The sequence below is a fragment of the Numenius arquata genome, chromosome 2 (genome assembly GCF_964106895.1).
Source record: "Numenius arquata chromosome 2, bNumArq3.hap1.1, whole genome shotgun sequence".
In the NCBI taxonomy this organism is placed as follows: Eukaryota; Metazoa; Chordata; class Aves; order Charadriiformes; family Scolopacidae; genus Numenius; species Numenius arquata.
This window is the reverse complement of record NC_133577.1, coordinates 72894901-72921049: the sequence shown is the minus strand read 5'-3', so window position 1 is coordinate 72921049 and position 26149 is coordinate 72894901. Positions and strand designations below refer to the sequence as shown.

Genomic DNA, 26149 nt, shown 5'->3' with positions numbered 1-26149 from the left:
AACCTCCACTGTAACCTGCACCTTAAGGACAGTCAGTGGGGAGGAGGCACTGAGCCAGGACTCTCACATGAAGGCCTTTGCATCAGTCCAGCAAACTGGCCGTACTGGAGCATGCCAAAGTTGATTTCACCCCATGCCAATTTCCCATTTCTGCTACAACAGACACCATCTGCCTTTCACGGCCATGGGCTCGGGCGTGGCTTCTTTCCTAAGGGAAACTTCCGCTTCAACTTAACCCTGGTAAAAATTTATATGTCTCCATTGGTTGAAGTTTTCAAGACGTCCTTGTGAAAGGAACAACCACCTTACTTTAAAATGAAGAAGATTGTAAAAACGATGAGTCCATTTGTATTTCAAAGTTCCCAAAATCGGCAGTGAGGGCTCCCTCAGCTCTAGATCTTGGCACTGATCTGCGTGGATGCCAACCACGGCAAGACTTGGGCCCAGGAAGGTTTCTTACAGGCGAAAACCTCCGGCTGCGGGTAAACAGCTCCTGCCCATGCCAAGGCCAAGCAGCGGCTGGGTGTGCCCTGTTTTTCTGCCAGTCCCAGCTACATGGAAACCCTACAGGAAACCCTCGCCCGCTTTGCGAATGGGGAAAATTAGAAGCGTTTTCTGGAAAAACTTTCCAGACCTAAATTTGGTGCAGCCGCCTCCCTCGGGCCCCCGCCCGGCCTCCGCAGGTGCGCACACAACCGAGGCGCGGGGCCGGGGCCTGCCCTCGGCCTCGCCTCAGCCCGGCCCGGCGGGGGGCCGGGGGGCTCAGCACCGGGGCGAGGCAGACCCACGGCCCGGAGGCGGGGGCAGGGGACAAGCCACCCTCCCCGCCGTGGATCAGCCCCGCTGAGGCGCCTTTCATCGGGCCGGGAGAGCGGCTCGGAGTGACTCGTCTCCTCCGCGCACAAAGGACCGCCCAACCCGGCCGCCCGCGGGCCAGCGCTCCCCGCCGCCGGCTCCCTCCCCGGCGAGGAGTCGCCCGCCCGGCCGGGGCGGGGCGGAGCGGGGCGGGGCTGGGCGGAGGGGCCGCCCCACGCCTGTGCGGCCGGCGGCGGGGAAGGGGAGGAGAGCGGAGAACGGGCCGCCACCGCCCCCCGCCCCGCCGCGCCGCGCCCCGCCCCGCCGCGCCCCATGGTGCCGGCGCGGCCGCGGGGCCGAGGCAGAGGCTGCGAGGCCGGCGGGGCGCTCATATCCCGCGCCCGCCGCCGCCGGGCATGGAGGGCGCCGAGGCGGCCGCCCGCGGCAGCAGCAGCCCCCTGCAGCCCCGCTGCGGCTCCGGGCCGGTCGGCGGCGGCGAGGCGGCAGCAGCGGCCATGGAGGAGCCGGTCGGGGAGGCTCCGTCGCCGGAGGTAACGGCGGCGGCGAGGAAGCAGCAGGGGGTGAAGCGGCATCACCACAAGCACAACCTGAAGCATCGCTACGAGCTGCAGGAGACCTTGGGCAAAGGCACCTATGGCAAAGTCAAGCGGGCCATCGAGAGGTTTTCTGGCAGAGTGGTAAGGCAGGCGGAGGGGCTTCTCTTTGCCTTTTGATTATATGCATGTACATACATATATATATATATATATATATATATATAACTTTTCTTTCCAACACTGACTTGGGAACGGAGCCGGCTGGCTGCATCCATCCCTCCATCCCACAGGGACCCGTTCGGAGGGAGACCAGTCGGTGTGTCGGCGCGGCCGGCAGCCTCAGCATCCCACCTCCACCCGCCCTCCCCCGGGTCCGGGGCTTTGTTTGGGGTGCAAATCCCATAGAGAAACTTTTTTTGGGGGGGCGGGGCGGGACCGTGGTGGTAGTTTAGTAACACACCGTTACGTGTTATTATTGGAAAAACCGGGCGGCTTGTTCTTTTTGTTTTGTTTTTACACGTGGGTCCACTGTGAACAGTTATTCTTTCCCCACTGGAAATTCACGCTGTAGCGAAACCTGTCACATCCCTCGCCTAACCTCCCGTCCCCTGGCTGACCAAAGCTGCTCACAAAGCACTGTCAGAAGGGCAAACGTTGGCTAATCACGGTTAAAAATGCTGTGATTCAGTCATACTTTTGTGACCTGAACTTTGCTGACACCTTAAAAAAAAAATAATAAAATGGCAGGGACTGCAACCCGGCCCCATTGGTTTTTACGATCCGTTTCACCGCTCAGCGGTGCCGGCTGGCTCGAGACTTCAAGCAGCCCGGAGGTTGTCCAGCAATAACTCAGCTTCAGCATTTCCTCATTGGCGCAGCGCTCCAGCGGGGTGCAGAAATGCAATTGCAGAAATGTACACATTAGTCAGAGTTATTGTCATTTTTCCTTCCCTGAAATATGTAACTATTCACAGAGGGCAAGCGAGTGAGAGGCAGGCGTTGCATTAAAGACTGCCCAGAGAAACAGATGCTTTTTTAAAGAGGTCTTAATGCTGCTTTTCATATGAAGTAGACTAATTGAGTTTTCACTAGACTTCATCTAAAAGCAAGACATTTCCCTAGTGACATTACAGGTTTTGTCTCATTTATCTTTCCCTTTCGGTTGCCTGGAAGCTCAACGCTCACCCAGAGGCAGAGGCAACTGTAAAACAGAAAATGAAATTGCAGATGCGGGGATTTTAACAAGAGACATTACTTTGCAACTAAATATCTTTGTGTCGACAGTGAAAATGAGAGTTTCAGCCAACTTGTAGAGTCATATCATGTATGCTTGCAGTTTATTAGCTCATTTGGAGGCTGGCTAAAGAGAAACCAGAGATGGACATCTCTGCACATGCTCGCTCCCAGTCCATGATTTTTAAAGTTTGCTGTCTTGGCTGTTTTACAGTTTCAGGCTAACAAAAGCTCCAGGGCTATGTTATATATTAATTATTATTTTTTAAGTAGATTATTTTTGAGTTGCATTGCAAAACGTAGTAAATAAGCAAATACATTGAAAACATCTTTTTTCTTTTAAAGACTTGATCAATTGAAAAAAAAACAAACCAAAGGTGACCGTATTGTTAGTGAGATTTGGCTTTGTGAAGGGCCCTCTGAGATGGAAGGATGTAGTGTAAATGTGTATCTCTTCTAAGTTAACATCACACATGGTCTTTCCGTATTTTGCTAACTGTCAAGCACTTCAGCTATACAGCTAAGGATATTTAGATGCTACAGTCTGAACTAAATTTATACGGCTTATATCTTGAAAGGGAGAGGGTGAAAATCAGAATACATGTGCAATCTTAAATGCAATAAAATATTACCCTTGCTCTATCAGCTGGTATGTAGAAGCTAAACAAATCCTTACTGGGGTGTGAGCTTTATACTGTAGTAATACAAGCCTTGGCGTGCGGCACTTTGTAATTACTAACTAGATTGCAGGCGAGTTCTGGTGTAGTGTGTCTGTTTGAACTTCAACATCTGTGAGTCTATATAAAATACCCACATTTTGCCTGCTTGCAGAATAAAAGCTAGTTGTCAGGAATCCAGCCAGACCTAAGTGAACCGAAAGCGCTTGTTTTCTGACAGTTCCCTTGTCTGGCTGTTGCAGTGAACACCGATTGCTTTCCAGGGGTGAGGCGAGAGAACCAACAGGACGACCGAGCAGAGAGGGACAAAGTTTTCCTTCAGATTTTTCCCCCCTGCCTTTCCCTTCAGTTTTTGCAGCGTTCGTGAGCAGGTTGGACTGGATGGTGCCGTGTGTCCAGCAGGGGATGCACAGAGCGAGCGATGCGGCCAGCACGTCTCTTGCACCACGTCCAATGCAAATCATCTCACAGCCGGCAGCTAGGTAGCGAGAGTCCCAAGGTCGCTCTAGTCCAGTCTGTTTGCTTCCTATTCTGCTACTGGTTTAGCTAATCATCTTTTTCTTTACTCAGCGGTGAGCAGGTATTTGAAGCTGTATGCTAACAGATTGCAAAGCTGGACCTTGGCAGCGGCATTGTGTTCCCAGTCATCAGCCTTGTCCAAGTGATTCTCCTGTCTGGCCTTTCTGCTTCTCGTCTGCTAACAATCTGCTTCAGCTATACAGCATTTCATAAAGATATTTGCATGGTTAGCCAGGCTTTTACTATGAAGCACAAACTTTGGATTTGTCATTATCTGTACGAATAGAGAGCTCAGGAGTGAAATAGAAATTGGCAGATTTGAGTTAATGAAGCAGAACCAGTGTGAGAAGACAGTTCGATCCAAGGTACAGATGTACTTTAGTCCTGTGCCATTGGAAATCACTAGCAGGATTTCTGTTGACTTGAATGAAAGTAGTATTTGGCACTTATTAACAGGTTGCAGGTTTATTCATGTTGTTAGAGTTTCTTTGTCTTTCCTCTTAGCTCAGTGGAACGTGATTGTAAAGCTTCCTGCCTTAATGCTCCGGGGTAGATTGTATGATACATTTAGTTTGTTATTGGAAACAACTTGTGTGAATTTGTGTATTAGTTACTGCACTGACTACAGACAGTATTGCGTGCTGTGTGAAGCAGTTAAAATATTGCCCACCACATGACATATGAGGTGCCTAATTTTGCCAGCAAGATTTCCTTCATTAGTACTGGCTCAGTATACACTGTGTAACTTACGATATTTTAAATTAAGGCACCTGTTAGTAAGTGTAAGGATGAAGAGATGATATCGCAAGCCTGTGAAGTAACACTCATGTTGACATTTCTGTGGGTGTTTTCTCCACTTGTCATCTTGCACATGTTAAACCAGAGAACTGAGCTTTTGTTCATGTTATGCACTCAATGTTTGTTAGCCAAGAAATCCACGGTTACACTTATGTCAGCCTTAGATAAGTTGTGTATTGACTGCCTCTGGCTCATCCCATGGATGGTGCACAGAGACGGTAGATGCTGCTGTGTGGTTCTTTGAGTAAATGATTCCGCTGGAGTAAATACTCCTTATAATGCAATTTAAATTACAGATAGGTGTTTTCAGTCTTGTTATCCATCTGTCTTTTTCTGACATTATACAGAAAGCAATGCCTGGATACAAAAATGCGTTAATGTTAATTAAATTAATGTTAGTAAAGGAGCATGGAAGACACTGCGTTAGGCTAACACCCCTGTTAGGCTGCCTGGAGCACTCCCAGCAGGGTTTAACACAGGGGTTCGATACCCTGGCTGGTTCACAGCTACCTGTGGGTGCTCTACTTTGAGGTGATCTGCTGGGAGTCACCTGCTCTCCCTGCTACCGCTGGACCTGGAGCTTGCTAACGTTGCTGGTTGTTTGTTATAACCTCTCACGAAGCATCCTCTTTATCTGCACTTCCTTTTGGTTACCATCTGTCTTCAGGAGATACTTTGCTGTTCGCAAAAACCAAGAGCTTTTCTCCGTTTCTCTCTTCAGGCTGCACTTGAGAGGTGATGGGGAGTAGCTGCAGGGGCCTCCCCTCTGCCTTCACTTCTCTCTCTCTGCCTGAGAGCCAGGACATCTTTTCTTCCTCCTCACCAGCAGGTGGAGGAAGCACTATTCTCCTCCAGCTGTTCCTCCAGAAGGTTAATTATTTTGGGAATTGATGACAAGTTGCAGCCCAACATGGAAAACAGGCATGTGGCACATATTTGTGCAGGCGTGTTATGTGCGGTGGTGCTTGTTATTTATCTCCTTTGCATAGATGTGCAGGTAGAAGGATGTTGCTAAATGAAATTGGTTTCCCGATTAAAATCTTGTAAAAAAACAAACAAACAAAAAAACCCAAAACAAACTAACAACCCAAACTTTAGAGCAACAGAAATATTTTTAGTTGCAACTGCAGTGTAGATCCTTGCTTTGAAACAGCTCTGCTTCGTGGTACTTTTGGAGAGTCGCACAGGGTTTTTGAAACCCTGAAACAGCAACAGATTACATGAAAGGAGGACTTTTGCTTCGCTGATTGTATTTCTCCATATCATGACAAAACCAAAACACGAATACCAACAATGACAGTTCTGTCATGTCAGTAACTAAGGCCTTGTTGGCCCCACAACCATCTGTTTGTTTGCGGTGTGGTTTTTTTAAGGGTTCCAAATAACATGATACAAGCGTGCTCGTTGGTCACAGAGGACAGTTAAAGCCAGGTGGGACACTTGTCCCAGTTCTCTTGTCTGCTTTCCTGATAGCATAGAAAAAGTCGGTATCGCTCTCTTCCCTCTTATGCCCTTGAATTCTCTTGTCTTTAATGACTTGTTAAATTTCCACTTTTTTTCCCAAGAACTTCTGCTTCAGTTAGCACCTGGATCCTTACTTAATACTGATTTTTAGCTTGATCGCTCAGTGTGTATCTTCAGCAGCATAATGTCCAAATCTGTCACAGAACTGTTTATTTTTTTTGAGGTTCTTTGTTGTTCTTATTAAGATATCTTCCTTTATTGCAGACACCGGTGGAAGTATCTACACAACACTGCTGTGATGTGAAGTGCTTGCACAGTACTTTGCACAGCAGGATCCTGATTCGTAAATGTGGCTTCCACAGCTATGATAATACACTTGAATAATAGTAACAATGGCTTGTATCACTACCCAGTTTTATACATGGGAAAGAAAAACTTGCCGATTAAAGCCAAAATCATCAGAAGCATCAGCTAGTTTTGAGTGCATGACCTAATACCTGATTTTTCCAGACTTGTAGAGTGTGTAACGTGAGGGTATTACAGATGACGGCCTCCTCCTGCAGAGCTCAGTCTCTCCTACCTCCTGGGCTCTCTCTTTACCCTGGGCTTTTGTCCCTGTGTGACGTTCAGCTCCGGTCTCCATTCCCGGCCCTTTTGTACTCCGCTTGCGCTGCTGCCTCTCACTTTGTTCTGCGTGCCAGCGCTGTGACCCGCTCGGAGAGCGCTGCCTTGCTCCCTGCCTCCGAGCTGGTGGCTGCCAGCAGAATCTGCCCAGCCTGTGGTGGGTGCTACATACACCTCTCCTGCTGTGCAACACTTGTGTGAGGCTAGCGGTTTCCTCACCTGAAAAGGGATTCTTGCAAAATATTTTTTTTTTTTTTTTTTTTTAAATGTGCAAGTTGAATTCTTTTAGGGACTCATAACGGGGCTAACGTCTGGACAACGTTTTCACGGTGCTGAAGGCATGTTAGTGAAACTCAGGTCACCCTCTGTAAAAATTGTACCAAAGCATGGAAATTCTATGTCTGGAATGAGTAGAAGTTGGAAAGACTATATGGGCTTGAAAATAGTTTTGTTGTTACTTTTTCTGCCCTTTATTAGATGTGTTCTGAGACTCTAGTTTAAAAAAGAAAAACACACTGGATTTAATCTAGTGAATATTGTGGGCTTATTACAATAGGAGCTACCACCTGGTTGTATAAAATTACTATGGTCTTCACGTAAACACTTGTATAACTGCAATGCCAAAGAAGACTCTGACATAAAGGGCTGCAGACAGAAATAACTGATTATAGCATGCAGGCCATTAGGGGAAAGGCACTAGTAGAAAATACTTGTTTTCTGCAGTGAGATTTTTTTGTTGGAAAAGCAGATTTGTTGAAGGTAGTATGGTTCAGTGGTATGAAAGTCTGAATTAATGACTAGCCCGAAAGGGGTCATCTGAATACATTAGCTTGTCAAATCTTTTACCAAGTTAAAGAACAGCATGTTCTTTCTCAGTTTTGAGTGGGCATCAAGTGATATTCCTTCAATGATGTTGGACATTCTTACAGGTGAAGAAATTATACATTTCTGAGAGACTGTGTCTTCTTTTTGTTTTTTTTCCCCCTTCATTGGATTGAACAATTTTGGGCATGTTAATTAACTTCACTGTGTCTCAGTGTATACCTTTCTGAAGGGATACTACTTAATATAGGGAAGTTAGACTAATTAGTGGGACACATTTTGGCCTAATACATACCTAGTGTGATCCCTCTAAATGTGAAATTCACAACAGAATTTGAGCCAATGCTTATAATGCAGCCTTCAGCTAAAAACACTATAAAATGCCTAAGTGTTATTACAAATGGTTTCACAGCACCGTATGCTAGAGAATGCAACGGAATGGAAATTGCTTGTACAAAGTCTTTCATTAGATATGGCTAAAATACACTGCGTTTTTTGGTGGCATGTGTTCTAAAAAATTATTATTATTTTTTAAGAACCGCAATGTGGATTTTCCATGTGGAGACAATTATTGTATATATTGTAGTTTGGGGTCATACATGTTGAATAAAACCGTGTGGAATGTGCAGTTCTTGCGAGCAATTGTTTATTCTTTACAGAACTGTAATCGTAGTTAGTCTGTGTTTTGTCTGGTAAATAAATAACTAGAGAGTCTTTGCTGGAGTGAGGAATTGGGAGGAGGCACGTGGTGGTTGCGACAGTGCCAAGGAAGAATGCCGAATGTGGGTTGAAAACCAGTTCCAGGTATGTCTGCCTTGAACACAGGCAGGTCAATGTGTGTACAGCCATGGTAATCCAAATGCAGAACATATGGGATGGGATATGCTTCCAAAGCTCCCATACCAGGCATTTGGAAATTGGCTGCTGACCTTTGCTTTGATGTGGGCATCTCCCTGGCTTGGGTCTCTGCCTCCTGTACCACACTTACGTACCCTTTACCTATGCAAACCAGAATGCTGACGCCAAAGCATCTCCTCTTACTGTACAGCCATGCACCTCTCAGCAGGACACTGTTGTTCTCCTCATTGTCATCTTGTACGCTCTTCCTGTGTAAAGTGGGACCAAACCATATGTTTTCCGCCACAGCCCTGGACGATGCTCCAAAGCCAGAAGCGCGGATTTGCCACGGGGCTTGGAGTGGGATAGGAGTTTGCAGCATGGATGGCAAGAAGCAGTGGTGGCAGCTGCCAGCTCCTGCTGGAACCTCAGCAGCTCCTGACCTGGGCAGCAGTGGAGGCTGCTGCCAGTGCCCAGCTCTGGCATAGTTTTGATGTTTTGCATGCCACTGGTAATGGGTGAGATGGTGTGTAGGTCTCTGACCTACAGAGAGCGTTGATCTTGCCTCTTCTTGCCTCCTGCGTAAGTCGGGATTTGTCCCTAAATCCCCCAGGCGTGCACCTGACACTTCATAGAAAAAAACCCTTGTCATTAGCCCTGATGGGTTGGTGTACTTGGAATAGTTGGTATGTCAGAGGAAATGTCGCAGATGAAAAGGTCTCTGACTAAATATGCAAATGATATTTGTCAGCTTTCCCTCAAATATCTTCCAGCAGATGTGGGTACCATGTGTGTCCATTTAATAAACTAAACTCAGAATAATTTCCACTTTGCTAGATATATGGGGAATAGCTAAGGGGGGCGGGGAGCAAACTACAAAGCAAGGTAAAAACTGCATATGTGTGTTGTTATATTTGATGACCAATTCATTAAAGCCATAAGTGTATCCAGGCTTTCAATAGTGTTCTCCTGCTGTTGCTTCCTGTACTCCCTGGCTACAAAATCAGTCTCTATGGCTCTCATTTGTCTTACCCACATGAAAGAGTTTGAGCATCTGCAAGTTATGATTTGAGAAGTATCTGCTTTTAAACAGAATATATTTATCGCCATGTCTTCACAGGCAACGTGGTACGTTGTATAAATTAGGAGATCCTAGACCTTTGAACACTAGGGGGCTGGGTGAGATAGTCCGTGAGCGTCCAGTGTCTGGCCATACCCGTGAAACATCCTGGACCCACACCAAAAATTCCAGATGTTCAATAGATGTGGAGGCCTTCCCCTAACCTTTGCTGCATGTTGCAAAGGGGGCAAGGTGGCAGGGATGAGGTTGTAGCCATCCCTTGCTTTCACGCCATTTTAGTGTGCTTGTTGGAGCTCAGTATTTTTTATATTTTAAACTAAAGACCATGGACCAACCCTTAGTTCAGTCTGTTTAAACTGTTGCATGGTAGTGTGCTCTAACTCTCCAAAGACAGATGGGATTTACTTCTGGCTCTGGTGGTTTATGAGACATCAGTCCTTAAAGCTGCCACTGGCCCATGACGGGATGCATGTCCTGAGTCTTGCTCAAGTGTGAACTTTTTCAGTCACCGTTCTTACCAATGGAGGAAAATAATAAAATATTTTAATGGGTGATTCCTTTCACTTAAAAAAAAAAAAAAGCCAGTCACATGATAGCTATGGGAAAGGAGGTTGGCATGGCTGGCATGTTCGAAACCATACTGGCCAGTTGTAGGTGAATGCAAAAATCACAAAATAAGTGCAGGTCTTGTGGTTTATTAAGAAGACATCTGAGGTTGCTTAGGTTAATGTGCAAGCAACATAACTGTTAATTTCTGGGTGCCTCCTTGGCCTTCCCCTCTCCCTGCTGGTGTTTCTCACCTTGGCCACACCTCTGGCATGGCATGGCACCTCTGGCATGGCCCTTCCCTTTGCTGTTGGGTCCCCTGTGATGCCGGCCTGGTGACGAGGAGGATCCCCTGTGCCTTGCTTGGGGCTGGCTGCCTCTGTGACAGAGCATCAGTGCTTGGTGGGCCACTCCATCCCTGTCGCCTTGCCTTCCTGGGGGACACTGGTAATCCCAGAGCCCCTTGGCTACCCTGGCTGGTGGCTGGCATGTGGGACGACTTAAGCAGAGAGGCTGGAGGAGCCGAGTGTCTTTGTTCTGAGGTCTAGCGGCTTGAGGGACTTGCAATTATCCTAATGTCTCGCTGTGCCGCGGAGCTGAGTCAGCGTACTTGGGCTTGAGCACTGGTGCCTTGGAATAAAGACGCTAGTTAAGGGATATTAGGCTTAAAAAAAAAGGGGGGGGGGGGAGGGCGGGAATAGAAATTCATTGTTCCTGTGAAAAGATACCATGCCAAGTTTGGAGACTATATTTAGCCATTCATGGGTAGATCAGAAAGATTGGGGTCCTGCCGTCAATGGAGATCTCCAAGCCTCCATCTCATATTTCCCATACACAAAAAGGCATTTCATCTCTGCTACAATTTCTAATCTCCACAAAACCCCTGATGGTGAGTGATATCTCCCTTTGTTTGAAGTGCAAGTGTTATTTTAAAACTGAGTGCGAATATTTTTTTGATCACAAAAGGTATCAATGAGGATTGGATAAAAATACCAGCTTGAGCCTTGTGGTAACTAAGCAAATGTTCCTTTTTGTTAGACGGTGTTTTGCTGTCATTGATGCAAAAAGATTAAGTCCTTTGCACACAAGTTTGACAGAGGAAGACGGTGAAGCATTTGTTTAGAAAAAACAGCTCCTGAGGCATGTGTTTGGATCTATCATTTATTTGCAGGTTTTTGCCATCGTACAAACCAAATCCAGTAGCTTCCCTGGTGGAATTTGGCTGGGGAAGGAGGAGTGAAAGCCAACCAGTCCCTGAGGTGGCTGGGGATGCCAGGGGGCACTCAGCATAGTGCTGTAGCCAGCAGGGGTTTCAGCAAAGCCATGCTGCAGGTCATTGTTTTGGTATGGGGGGGTTAAGAATAGCCTCTGGGAGGATAAGAGGTGAGAGCAGAACCTTCGCGGCTGGTGCACGCTCTAATGCTACACGGCCTCCAGCGCAAGGTGAAAGCACCTGTAAAAATACCTGCTGGAGGCAATACAGGCTTAGCCAACCTGCATAGGGATACAGCTGAGAGGCATTCACATTGCCTTCTCAGGAATACACCTTTTTAACTAGACCTATACATGAGGGACAGTGTCCGTCACACTGCTTTCCTTGTCACGTTTATTCTCTTTGGGGTGCTGAAATGAGGTGAAATAATGGAAGAGTCATCTGTGGATTGAAGCTCTGTCTCCTCTAGGAGATTGTTGTCACACTTGTGGACCAGGTGCCAAGGGGGTAAATTGTTTCATAAAATCATAGAATGGACTTTAAAGATCATCTAGTTCCACCCCCCCTGCCATGGGAAGGGACACCCCCCACTGGACCAGGTCGCTGAAAGCCCCATCCGCCTGGTCTTGAAGACTTCCAGGGATAGGGCATCCATAACTTCCCTGGGCAGCCTGTTCCAGTGCCTCACCACCCTCAGTTTCCCTAAGGTTCATTTGGAAAGTCTGTGGTGGAGCCGGGGGCAGAGGCAAGGTCGGCCACAGCTCCAGCGCTGTGCTGAGCTGAGCCGTTCCTTGTATGGGTGTAGCCATCTCAGGAAGGTTGCTCATAAAGCAAAGGTCCTCTTTCATGGCTGTAGTCATGCTTCGGAAGGGATGGTGCCACTTTTTCCAAAGCCCACCAGCTGGTGTGTCTTGGAGCGTGGTCACTACTGCAAAGTTCTGTTGGTCACTAACTGGTATCGCGTGGGCACCACAACCACCACTTGTGGCCTCACGGCCTGGGAGGAACAAGGACCTTCAGTTGGGCTGTGCAGTGTATTTACATCTAGACTAGGGACTAGCCATCTTCAACACCAGCTGTTTTTTTCTGTGTACAGTTTGAGTGTTTTCTACCCACCTCTCTGTTTTGGTGAGACAAATGTGTTCTCCCAGTTCATCCTGTCTGGCGTTTCATGATGAAAACGTGGTATAATGGGACCTGTGAAGTGCCTCGTTGTGGGTTGTGTGTTGCTCATGAGGAATTAATTGGGGAGAAGGATTTCATGCTGTATTCCTTCCAGCCTTTCTTGGATGAAAGGAAGACTCTGCAGCCATGCATGTAACTGGTTATCATTACTGGATGTCATTACTCACTCACTCCGAGCGTAAAACAAAAAATTGCATCCCTTGTGATGTCCGTGGGTAAAATGGTGCTCTCAGTTACATTAACACTGTTGTAAACCGAAGAGTAGAGTTTGGCCCTTTGTTTCAATTGAAATATTTGTTTAACACAGGCAAGGACTAAACAATACACTTGAAAGCAATTTGTGTTATTGTCTGTAGAGCAGAGCTTGTATTTTATGAACTGGCTGATCATAAAGACAGCATAAATCATGTAAAGCATTCTCATTTACTTTTTCTTTCTTTTTTTTTTTCTTTTTGCAGATGGGGCTTGTAGAGTAGAGTTGCAGTCAAATGTCTGCTCCAGGATATTTTAGTTGAACTGTGTGAGTCCATTAAACAAATGTAATGGCTTTCTGGAAAGAAGCACTGCGTGTTTTAAACCAAATGTTTTACATAGAGAACATCTGGGTAGTTCTGGGTGTTTGTATGTAGAGCACATCAGCCGGCAGCCGTAGTGAGCTCAGCTGGGAGGTTGCCTGGGATGTAGTTGTAGGATATGACAGTTCAGTTGTTACGGGGAATAATTCCTATGAAGTATTGCCATAAACTGAACGTTTGGCACAAACAGCTGTATCTTTGTTTTACTGTACACCCAAGTTATTCTTCTTATCTGCCCAGCAAAACTCTAAACGATGTCTAAGCAACCCAGTAAATGTTGGCACCTCTGAGCTGTGGCGTGCGCATTAGAGCAGACTCGAGGAAGCCGGTACCGGTAAGGGGGAAGGAAGCTTGCTCTGTTTTCAACGAAGCGCTATTGATTCCTGCCACGGGCAACGCAGTGCAAGCGGGCGACGAATGCAATATGTGTAAATGGTTTGTGGGGTTGAGTTGGAAATGGTCAATGTTACAGGGGTGTTGCATGTTGTTGACTCGAGGAATGTGAAAATGCAAAACTGGTGAAGTGCGTGTAATTAGCCTGACATTAAGAGTTTATTGGGGCTACCAGAAGAACTTCAACCTGGTGAAATTAATAAGCTTGCATTTACTTCGCGGCATCAGAGGTAATGTATTTCCAGGAAATGTAGGAAATGTTGAAAAATGTCTTATTTGGGAGTCGGTTCTTAAATTATTTCTGCAGTTTAACTGAGGAATGCCTGGTTCAAATGAGATTAGAATTGTAATTTCCAGAGTAGCAATGCAGCTTCCCCTTTCAGGATTGTTTAAGTAAAAAGTTAAACAAAGTGGGTTAGGCAGTCTCTTGCTCCAGTCCCTTGTGGACAGCAATTCACGTTGCGCAGCACTGCTTTAATAGTCCTGCTCGGTCTGACATGATTTGTGGTATTTGCTGAGATGAATTTCTGGACCAAGCAGCAGAGAGGGAATTGCTCCTCACTCTGAGGAAGGTGGTATGTCCAAGTCTGTGCGAAGGTCACTGGCAGGGTGAAGTGGGAAGCCTGCGCTGCTGCTGTTGCACTACCTAACAGCTTAGCTTTTGGCAAGGGGAACCTAGAAATCTGAGTGCTAACTCTCTCTTGTTCAACCGACCCCAGCCAAAATACGTGCCAAAAAAAGGTGTTTGTGCGTGTTGAAGAAGGGGACAACGCTCCTGGAGATCACAGGGTCTGGGGGAGTTCTTTGCCAAAAGCTTTCCATCTAGAAAAGAAATTGCTTTGCTGTTTCTCCCTTCCAAAGTTAACTCTCCCTGTAACTAGTTAGAACAACTGCCTGCAGTTGTGAACTCCTCTTCTAGCAGGGAAAGCTAGAATTATGCGTTTAAGGCTGCAAAATTGCTTGATCGCCACTTAATTGTAGGAAAGCGTAATTCATTCCTCACCCTCTCACGTCTATTCCAAGCCCAACTGGCCGCGGGGAGCAAGAGTGTTCCTGTTCCTGCGTTACTCTCTCCACTGAGCCATTAGGGTGGCCCTGGTAATTTACTTTCAATAAATAGAAGGGAACAACAGGAGGTTCCTCTACCTTCAGGGGTATAAATATTTCTCAGAAATCAGAGAGGGATGGGGAAGAAATATTAGCAAACTCCTTTCCTCCCTCTGTAGCAATTCCACCACGTTCTGTCATAAATTCTAGGACAGTCCCTTCCAAAACAGGACCATTAAATAGGTAATGTCCAGGCGGAACAATGTAATACTGAAGTAGTGCTTTTACAAAAACAGATTTAATGTTGCAAAGTGATCTGTAAGCCCTGGAGCAAAATAACCTGGGTGAGGCTTTGATACACGCAATTGCCAATCTTTTTGTTTTCCAAGAGTATTTTTCCAGATAGGATGTGGGTTTATGGTTCGCTAGATTCCCACCAGGAAGTGGCATTTATATTTTGATCCCCCTTAGATCAGTTTAGAAAAATATACTAGATATGGGTGCTTCTGATAGTTCTTTCTCATTAACCCTTCCAACTGTGCTGTTTACACACATCTGTATAAGTTCCGTGATATAATCTCTGTGGCCCACCACTCTTGTGCAATGAGTCCTTGCTCATCAATGTTAATCCAAAAGCCTAAACTCTATAAAATCAACTTTAAAATCTCTCCACACTTCAAAATTCCACTGGGTTAATTAGGAATTTGAGGTGGTCAAGCAGTATGGTGTTGGCTTTTAAAGAGTACTGTGGTGCCTGGAGGTACAGACGATTTCTTCAAAAGAAGAAAGACTCTTCTCAAGTTTTCCTTGTACTGTTGTAATTCTCACAGTGAAATAGCACTTCCTTTTTTCTTTGAAGGACTGCAGAACCAGGAGAGCAAAACTAAAAGATCTGCACAATACCACGTGACTTCGCATTTGTGGCTGAAGAGGCATTGTAAAGATATGCAAAGCTCTCAGTTGTTCTGAGGCTTCTCTGAACTCCCAGAAACTTTAGTGAAAGAGAGAATAAGCCGAGTTACATTTTATTTACCCACAACTTCCTCAAGCAGAACATGCCAATGAATAAAAGTGCACTATCAGGTGGCTTCTTGGAAAAAACTAGTTCTAAGAAAGAGTTCAAACAATGTCCAGCCCCCTTCCTTGTTTAATGTGAATTACAGCCTTGCACTGATACAGCACCTTTCACCTAAACATGTGCAAAATCGCTTTAGAGACTGGTAACTGCTGAGGTTACCATTATTTAGCAATTATTTAGCAGCACGTTGCAATAGTTTGCAGCAGTTGCTTAGAGGGTGTGAATAACCCCGTTTCCAATTTAAATTATTGGGAGGAATTACAGGAGACTGTGTCATTTTCAAACTGGAACTATATCCAGGCACCAGGGCTTTATACCACTCTTCTTAAAAAAGTCATAAAGGGCTTTTTCTAACGAAGTACCCAGGATCTTGGTTTTGTGTTTCATCCCCAAATCAGTGCCTTGAACAGTGTGCACTGCTACTTCAGAGGATTACTTCAGTGTGGTTCACTGCTTATTCACAATGAAAAAACAACATTGAATTAAAGTCCCTCTCTGCTGCCCCAGGTTAGCATTTTGCATTATGTCAGCAGCTGTGGTAGCTGTGAGATCAAGCCTCAAAATTAAGGGGAAATCTATCTTCCAGTTTTTGGAGGGGGAATCTGTAATACCCATGTAACTCTGAGAACAGTAAACTTGGGGCTTGTGAATTCTTTCACTCCTCTTTAACCTGACTTGCCAGTAATTTAATTAGAGCTAAACAGTCTGCACACAGACTTGCAGAAGTTAAAAGACTGACTGACACAGGATTCGCTTCCAGTGACTTTTCCTCTTTTGCACATGTGCTGGATGGAGCTGTGCTGTATTTGGAAGTTGATCAATAATGATTGCACAATTCTAACCTTATTTAAACTATGATATAAACAGACACGATAGAAACGGATGCTACCAGGTTTTTTCCTACTTAAAAGTGAAGTCAGCTTTTTTTTTTCTGCTTTTTTTCCCCCTCCTTCTTTTTTTCCTTTTTGGTTCCAATAAAATTGTAACCTGGAAGAAAAGCAGTTAGACTTTGTGAAATCCCAATTCAGTGTAGCGTTTGGCTTTAGTAAATGTGGAAGCCAAAAATAAACATCTGCTTGGCAACTTCACCAGAAGTTAGCTGTAAATGCAGTTTTCATCTTTTCAGTGAATGTGGCATTCAGTGCTGGTTAACATCTATTAAGGAGGAACGATCCATAGTTGAGGTTGTAAAGCATTTTTTTTTCTTTTAATTACAGTTATGAACCTCCATTGCCTCAGGGAAATCCCCTACCCCAGTTTCTTTCCAGATAAAATTTCTTATGTGCCAAAACATGAACTTCCCTTGAAAGCTTGAAGGTAGTTGGATGGGATATTTGTGAGTTATTAGACTTTGGAAAAGAGATGGTCTTCCATTGGTCTGTGCGTGACAGCCCCGAAACTTCAACTTGGCCATTTTTTTTCTCTTTTTCTTTCGTCCTTCAGAATTACGTCATACATTCTTCTAAAACCGAACAGTCCGATGCCTTGGGACTTCGGTAATGCCGTATGAAAAACTTTCATTTTAGGAAGGGAGAAGTTTTTTGGTAGATTTTGACATGTATCAGTGAACTGTCTGTTTCTGAATTCTGCAACCCTCCTTTTTTCTCCCTGTTTTCAGCATTCACTACCTAACAATGAAGAACCAATAACCAGGTTGCTAACTTGTGTTTTTAAATGCTGCTGGAAATCAGATCTATGCTAAACCAGAAGAATGCTTTTTTTTTTTTTTTTTTTTTTTTTTTTTATTCCTAGTGGTAAATCAGTCCTGAAATGATTAATACAGAGCTGTAAGATCTGTCTGGTAGTAAGGATGACTCGGGGCCAGGATTCTCAGTGTTAAATGAAGAAAGGTCTGCCAGGTAGATTTGTTAGAATGTATGGTGTAAATATGCTAGGCTTCATATACATAGCTGAGGATGGTGGGTACCAAACAATGAAGGGATGTAAATTTTCCAAGTAAGGCAGTAGTTACTTAGGAAATGCGCTCACAAATCCTGTTAACAGGCACAGTATGCGGGGGTGAGGAAAGAGTGGAGGAAGGGTGTTGTACGTGTTCCTCCTGGCACCCACTTTGTATATGTACAGCATAAATGTGTTCGTCTGGTCCCTTCTACTGCTTATTAAAACTTGCTTCCACAGGAATTTTTCTCTGTGAATGAGGGGGGAACTAGAAAGAAGATACAACCCCCTTGTCTAGTATTTGTGATTAGTTAATTCCTCTTCACTTGATGAATCATCATTTATGACATTTATGACATGATAACAGCAACTATGTTCAGCAAAACCAGAAAAGGAAAATTAGACCTCAGGTAATTAAACCCTGGATCTGCAAGAGGCACCGACACATTGTGTGTCAGCTTATGCAAATAATATTTTGATTTAACATTTATCACGCTGACTTGGAACTTCTAGTGCCTTGGTGGAAGAGTGAGTTTCTCTACAGGTAGTGAGTAATAGAGCGGCAGTAAATCAGCTTTGTTTTTTAGAAATATTATCTTTTTTTAGGTGATACGTTGAAGGGAATGAAACAGAGAGGCACAGATGTTTGCTATGCCATACAAATTGAGGCAGCTGTAAAAAATACCCTTACCTCTTAAAAGCAAGTGAACTTGAAAGGTGCATCACGGCATGTGCATCCTCACCCTTTATGTGTGCAGCTGCTGACTCGCAACAGCAATAACAGTGTTTTGTCTCTGGTAACATCCATGACATGAATAAACATGCAATGGAACAGAGTAATGGGCAGAAGCCCCGAGATTTAAATCAGTGGAGTCTCACTGGCTGCAGGTGGCACCAGTTATGGCTTTGAGCCACTCCCCCAATTACTGCATAGTTTGCCAACCTATCAAACAACAGAGTTGGGCTGTTGATAAATAATTAATAAGGATTTTGTTGCATGCTTGTCTCCCAAGCAGTATCACCATGGAGATGATCTAGCTTTTAGGATCTGAAAAGTTGACAGTCTCCAAAACAATAGCATTGTGTCAACCTTACTCGTTCTCCAAAAGAGAGAGCTCTCAGAGATGCGTTAGCACAATGCAGCAGCGCCAGGCACTAATTTTGCTTCAATTTACAGTGGCCTTTTGTCCAACTTTTCAGTGAGTGCATTAAGTGTTTTCTATGACTGTGCAGAAGCTTGTTCTTAGAATTGCACATCCTGCATGATGCTGTTTATAATTGCATTTGGCCTGGAATTGGAATCTCAAGATAGCTCTTTTTTTTTTTTTTTTTTTTTTTTTTTTCTCCCCAACAAATGGACACAGTGAAGAAATAATCATGTGGGAAGAGGCTTACAAGAAATCTGCTTGAGGATACCTTTGTAGAACCCTCTGGATGCTCAGCTTTCCTGTAGGGATATCTGTCTGTGGCCCCTTCTTCCCACCTGGAAAGTTCAGAGGCCAGCTAGACAGCTATTCAGCCCATCCCCTTCCTTTCCTTTCTCTCCTTTGTGCAACCTCTAGAAGTGCCATTTCAATGCAATGGCACTATCAGCATCCCCCTCCTTATCATTTGATTGCAGAAACCTCAGGGACCACCCAATTTCATAGCTTTGTTTCTCTTCCTCTTGTGTTGGTGATGTCTGGGCCAAGAGCCATAGGCAGAGACTCCCCTGGAAAAAACATAGTTCAGTGCCAGACTTCATTCTTTCTTGCTCAGCTCCATGGAGTTGGAGAAAGAACAATGTGCCTTTTCTCTCCCCGCCCCTAAACATCCTATGCTCTCCCTTTCTTTCTCCCGGCCCCCCCTCCCAGTTGATCCACCTATTCTTTACATCCCAACCCCTGTTGGCACTTGGCGCATCGCGCTTCCCACCTCGGAGTCTCAAAGAAAGGAAGCAGAGCTGTGAAACCGGCTGGGCTCACCCACTTCCCATTGCTGGGTGGGGATGGCCTCAGCTCACAGCTTTCAGAACGGAGAGGTTTATGTGTATTTAACCCTCCTCTCCCTCTTTACCCAAAGAAAATAATTTTTAATAATTTTCTTTAAGCTGCATTTCTGACGTATCTCCTGGTGGCAGCAAGCTGGTTTCCCGTCCTCAGGGGCCTGCACTCTCTGTCCTGATGTCATTTTCCCGGCTGTCCACAATAGTACTGCAAGAGCCCGTTGGAATTTGCTCAAGTACGGGTGGTATGCACAAGTGCTGGAACCAGCTTAAAAGTCACAGCCCCCATGGTGGAAAAAAAGCAGTTTGTTCATATCTTGCCACGGCCCTAAAAATAGCCTTGATAGATAATAAAGAGTGGAAGATTGTTTTCAATGGGACTGAATGTACTGCATGCAGAAATTGCTGGGGAAGGTTCAGTGGTTTGTGTCATTCAGGTGATCAGCCTCCGTTACAGCACTAGCCGACTTAAAAATCTGTGACTTTTAGCACTGTGGCTAATTCTACCTTTGTTTATATTCACACATCTCGGCTGGAAATGAGGCAAACGTAGGTTCATTAGATTAAGACAAACACATGAACTGCCTGCCTGAAATCAAGAGAAACAGCTTTACGCTTTGATGAAAATATAGCTTTGTTACTCATCCCATAAACGATGATGCCAGCAGTGACTCAGCAGACACGGAGATTTGATATGGAAGCGGGCACCTACTGTCTGCCTTGCCCTTTGCCAGATGTTTAAACTTTCAGATATTTTTCTGTACGCGATGGTCTTGATCTGCCTCTGTAAAAAGAAAATTCCACCCGTTTTGCTCTGCCCAGCAGCGGAGAAGCTCGTAAAGCAGAAGACGCGTTTCTCTTACAGATAGGACTGAAAGTACAGAAACCTTTGCAATCGTCATCTTTTTGAAGTATTTATAGTTCAAGTCAAGTTATTTGTACCAAACAAAAGCAAAGAAGCATGAAGCACGTTGGAAAATAAATAATCTCGCTACACCAGTCCGGAAAGTGAGTATATATCCTCTTTCCAGCAAATGGAGACAGGTAATTTATTGCAGCCTTGAAGAGAGCAGCGTATTTCTCCACGTTTCCTGCCCGGCAAACTCTGCAAGGTGACTCATGGAGGGATGGGAAGCCAAAAGCTGGGCTCCCTCTTTTCCTATCTGCTTCTGGAAGGCAGAGGAGTGGTGGAGCGAGGGCTGTGCTCCTGCAAAGACATTTGGAAATGCCTGGAAATATTAGAGGCTCACAACTCCCAGCTTCCTCTCCCCTGTGCCATACATTTTGGAGAGGGTATTATCTCTACCCGCTTCTGGGCAGCGGTTGGTACCAGAACTGGCAGTGCAGGTGGAGGTGGTTTCAGTCTGTCTCTGGTGCTCCTTTCTCCCCCCCCAACCCTGTCTGTGGGACCATTTTGCCGTCAGAGCTGCAGAAGAGATACCGAGAATGTTAACTGGTGCGTACAGCCAGTATCGATCCCCGGAGGGACCATCACATGGCCTAGTTTTGAGCCGTGACCTTGGTGCTTATGCATATATTTAACTTTACATGTGTGAACTATCCCACAAAAGCGAATAGACTGCTCACACGTGTGAAGTGAGGCATGTGCTAAAGTGTTTTGCCAGATTGGATCCTGTGTCTATAGGGGCTCTGGGTGAACCTGAACCTGGTTTGTTGGGGTGAGAGGCTTTAGATTTCATTATTAAGAATCTGATATGTTACTTTGTCTGAGTGCAAGGTCTTGGAGTTATCTGAAATTCTCATTAAGACAAGAAGCTAGGAAAAATACAAATTCCTCCACTAGTAAAGTTACTAAAAATACTATAATTAAATTATCTAAGTCTTAAAACCAGTAAAATATATTGAGAAAGTGTGGTAGAGGTATAAGTACAGTGTTCTGAGTGTACCGAAGGGACTAACAGCACTCTCTCTGCAGATCTTGAGCTGGAATATTTGGAGTAGTTAAAGTAGCTGATATAAAAAAGCCTGTTGCATTTGCCCTATGCTTGATTCATAGGCTGTGACCCTTAATAAATTTTGATGTTGCACACAGTGGAGCTGTTGCTTTCAGAGAAAGCAAGGAAAGTGAGCAGGCAAGCAAGGAAGAAAAGGACCTAAAGAATGAACAAACAAGTTCTTTCATAAGGTATTTCTCAATTGAGATTATTTCTTATTAGGCTTAAGTTGTTCAGGTTCATCATGTACCGCATCTGGCAGCAGTCCTGTAAGTGGCGTTTTCTAAAATGGAGCCAGCTCTGTCTGGTGTTAAAAGCATAAGCACACTTTGAAAATGTATTTTCTGGAATGTATTTCTGAGTAAAATACATTTCATGAAAGAAATTCCATTATTGATACTTTAGAATACCTGGAAGAGAGACTTGTTTTACGGCCTGAAACCATAACATACAGCTAGCGATCTTATTTTGCTCAGAGAGATGAAAAAAAAATGAAACATATAATAAATATCTAAATCTGATCATGACTCATAACATTTCCATGAAATACTAAAAAAGATGCTGGACTGCTTTCTTGTTTGTGTTGGTTTTTTGACATCGGTAGACTTAAGCCCATGTACCCTTGCTGACCTGGCCTGAGCAGACTGACGCAGGTGAAAGACGCTTGGCTGGCAGAAGTCCCTTACTGAGAGGGGAAGGGCTGGAGCGAACGCTGTCCTGCTGCCCCACTAATCCTGCTATTGGGATGCCACCGCTGACAGTGACTGCGCTGACAGTGATCGCTTGCTGTTTGGCATTTTATACAAGGTCACTGGCAAGGCTGTGCCCTCCTGAAAGGCTTTGAGATGTGGAGCCTGTCCTCTTGGGGAATGTGGAGGCCACCAGGCAGGTGGCACGGGGTAACAAGTATTTACTGAGATGCGTTCAAACCTTTCACTTCCCTGAGGCTCTTTTGGAGGGGAAAAATAGCAACTGAGCATAGGGAAAGGTATCAGAAGTCAGCCTTTAGTAAGGGGATGGTTTGAAGCGAGACACTCCTGTGATGTGTTGCATAGTTTGGAAGGGAGGTGCAGGCAGCAATTTCTGAGATGCTACCGTTCTCGTTTCCTTTAGGAGTCACAACAGCTTTCCGTTTCAATTTCCTCATCTCCTGAAAGTGGATGAATAGTGCTGTCTCACTACTTGACTCCTGAGGCTTAATTAATAAATGGCTGCACCATGCTTTGAGCATGCTCATTTCCTATGTAAATAGACTGATATTATTTCATTCATACATGTGACTTTCTGAAGCCTTGCTCCAATCTGGAGTGCGTGTCCTTGTAATGTGCTGTGCCCTGGCTAAGGGGCATTGCCTCCCCCCCAGTTAAGCTATTTCACACCTGCCTAGTGTCTTTTCCTGGTCACTGTGATCTGAAGTAGCTGAGGGAGGGAAGAGAAAGTCTTGAATAATAGAAGCCAAGAGATGTGTTTGGCATGCATTCTTTCCTTATGTTGGGATGAGATCTTGCAGCCTGGATGTCAAAATCTCATGTACTTCAGCTGGGCTGCTGAATTTTACCCCTGCAACTGGGAAGTGATGTTTTCAGGACAGCTTAAGTACCATCTTCAAAATTTGCTTAAAATTTTAGGCACAGCCTTTATAAATTAAGGGTCCTAGGTGCTGTAACCACTTTTCAACATGGGTTGTGAGACTGTAAACTCTCTGGTCCTGTTGACAAATATGTTCCCAGGCAACACATCTGTTTGCATTTGAAGATTAATCCAAACATATATTTACAAAGTGCCCCCATGCTTTTCAATCACACACGTATTTTTAGATTCAAAAATGCAAGTTTTCACATGTGCAATTATTCCACGGAGGCCATTTGCAGTAATTATGTGTAGACTTACAAAAGTGCTGTCTGTGAAGCACAGAGTCAAGTTAGTAGGAGATTGGCATGCCCTCTGGGGTGCCGTTATTACTTTACCAGCCATGAATGGTGAAGAATTTGCTCCCCGTTGTATATTTGACAATGGAACCCTTCTTAAATTCTTCCTCAGAGCCAAGTACAAGACTGTCTTTTAATAAAAAATGTGTTTTTACCCATGTCTATATTTATTTCTTGCAGGAATGCACATGCTGCTCCAAGAGCCACCCACATCCTTCTTGTATACAGGGTGTATTTGCATTTGCAGCCTGTCCCAGTGAAAACATGGGAAGGGGGAAAAAATCCAATCTCATCTTTAGCGTTAGTTGCCTTCTCTGTCTCTAGAATTACTTGGAGGTTATCTTAATCACTTATTCAATTAAAATCTGTTGTATTACCTTTTCTAGAAATACGTGCCATGTACATAAGACCGTGGTTATGTTGTTACTTTTAAAATCTCTATCCCAGATGTCTGGGTCAAGAGGAAGAAAAGAATGGACCTGGTTTTGACATGCAAATCAGTTGGTCCCTTTAGTTCTACTTTTTGTTCTGCTGTCCCAAAGCAGGATGGCACTTGAGCATAAGCTTAATGTTAAGCATGTGCTGAAATCTTTGGGAATTCGAGGGGATGGGGCATATGCTTAGTGCTTTTTTGAACAATGTTGCTTTTCAGAGTTGAAGGCTTTGTAGGAAACCTGATCGTTTAAACTGGCTCCTGTTTATATACATTTCAATTTTATAATATTGTAAGTTTTTTCCTTCTTTCTTCAATATCCTCAATGCTACATCATATAATGAAAACAATACTGGTCATGCCACTTGCAATTACTGAAGTAGGCAGTGAAATTATTTTTTCTGAAGGAACTAGGAAAATCACATAAATCACAGATTTACAAATGTTTTCCCAGGAGAGGTCTGCAGTAGTTGGCTGCATAAAATGACAAAAGTTTTGTTTACCCATAAAAGGGTGGTCATCTCAGCAGGTCAGTGGTGTTTTTCAAAGACATATTGTTGATTTTAAACTAGCTGGTAATTTATTCTGTGAACTCTGGCTCACAAAAATAAAGCAGGGTAAATATTGAGTATAATAAAGGCCGTGCTGCCATTCAGTATGCACAATGCCCTCACCTTCCCTCTCCCAACAGCTTCTCTCCATTGTTGGCTTGTGCGTTTCTCGTAGGGCATGAGCTGACCTCTGCAATTATTTATGGCGTTGTTCAGATAAGCCCTTTTTTCACAGGCAACACACATACACACACTCACAAGGGCTGTTATAATTTGAATTTACATTGCAAGTTCAGCTATCACTTCCTCTGTTCCCACCCTGCCTTTTGGAAAGATACCCAGTCACACGATGTGCTTGAAAAAAAAGGTTGCTGATTGAGGAAGGATGCAGGAAGGATATGGTTTTGCAGTGATTGCATAAGTGCTGTGCAGGACCTGAAAGTCTTAGGTTTATATGAGGACGAGTTTAGATGTGAATTTCAAAGATTTATTGCTTCTAGTTTTTAAATAAGTCATAACTCCTGAGCAGTTTGCCTGCTTTAGAGAACCGTGGAGCAACCCATGTTAATGTAATCCTCGATGTTTTAACATGGACAAATATGAATTCATAATCGGCACCCTGGATTCCCTGCCTCCATTCCATCAGAGATCTCAACCTTATTTCAGAGAAATTGTCTTCAAAACTTCTGTTTGAAATTGTCGGATGCAATCATGTCTAAGCAAATGTACTTCCCATCAAAACCTTTTGGGAGTTCTGCCATTTGCCTCAGGTGGAGAGTACTTAGGCTAACAGAGATCCTTCCAAAAGATCCTGTGTGCCCCCTCAGTGAAGTTCTAAGACCTGAAGACCCTGAAACTTCATGTTGTGCGTTACTGAAATGAAAGTGTCTTTATTGCTATAAAATGAAGGCGCTGGGGCATGGAGGTTTGTATTTTAAAGCATTGGTTTGGTCATTCCACGTTCTGCCAACATGTAACATCTGTATTTATTTTTTGAACTCTCCTTAATGGATTATATGCATCTGTTCAGTTCCAAGAATAATGCTTGATTTCCTGAATTTATAGGTTGCAATAAAATCCATTCGTAAGGACAAAATTAAGGATGAACAAGATATGGTTCACATCAGACGGGAGATTGAGATCATGTCATCCCTCAGCCACCCTCATATCATCACCATATATGAAGGTTAGTGAATGCAATTTTCCTTCCTGACTGTTCTGTTACGTTCTTGTGGACCTGATGTTCGTGTTTCTTGAGATCATTCACCAAACAATTACTCCTAGTATAACCTCTCCCTTACCAAAGGGCCTGTTTTGAGCACTACCTTCCTTCTGAACCACCGGTGTTTCACAGATGCATAACCCTTTGTCTGGAGGTGCTTCTTCATGTGTGACTTATGCGCTGTGTCCATGGCAGGTGGGAAATTGTTGCACGTATCACTTCATCTCCTTGCTCCTCTTGGGTTTAATTTCACCCTCACTTACACTCCAGCCCAATGTCCGCTTACATCTCCAGCCTCTAAACCAGTCCTTGTATGCTGTATTTTCGCTGGACTGCACAAGACCAGTCTCGTCTGCTCTAGGCCTTTGGTCCTCCCTTACTTGCCAGTTAGTCTTGCTGGTTCTGTCATCGCTGCTTTTTTCCCCTGCATCCCAGCATCCGCTTCCTATACACCTCGGCATACTTTCCTGTCAGTCTGGTCTCTGGCTTACCATTCCTGTTTCCTCATCCTGTCTTCCCCCTCTAACTCATTTCTTCCTGGGACGCAGCTGGGAGGCCTTCTAATTCCTGCCTCCGGGAGCTGCTCCCTGGTCCTACAGTAAGGAGCAGGAAGCCAGGGGCATTCCTCCCTGATTTGCCTGTTTGTTTATATATTTATAGAGTGTCACTCTGTAGTAGAATCTCCTCCTCCTTCCTTCCTTCCTCAAGATGGGCTGGGTACGTGCTAAAAGAC

The 26149-nt window shown here is 44.6% G+C and overlaps 1 protein-coding gene across 1 annotated transcript in view; it reads left to right on the top strand.

Annotated features, from left to right (window-relative positions):
- Nucleotides 1–1211: 1211 nt before the first annotated feature.
- The window catches only part of NUAK1 (NUAK family kinase 1), a 49306-nt gene continuing 24368 nt past the window's right edge, over nt 1212–26149 (top strand). The window contains exons 1-2 of the mRNA XM_074168147.1: nt 1212–1493; nt 25260–25380. Of these exons, the coding sequence (XP_074024248.1) occupies nt 1212–1493; nt 25260–25380 (403 nt within the window). The remainder of the gene's footprint in view (nt 1494–25259; nt 25381–26149) is intronic.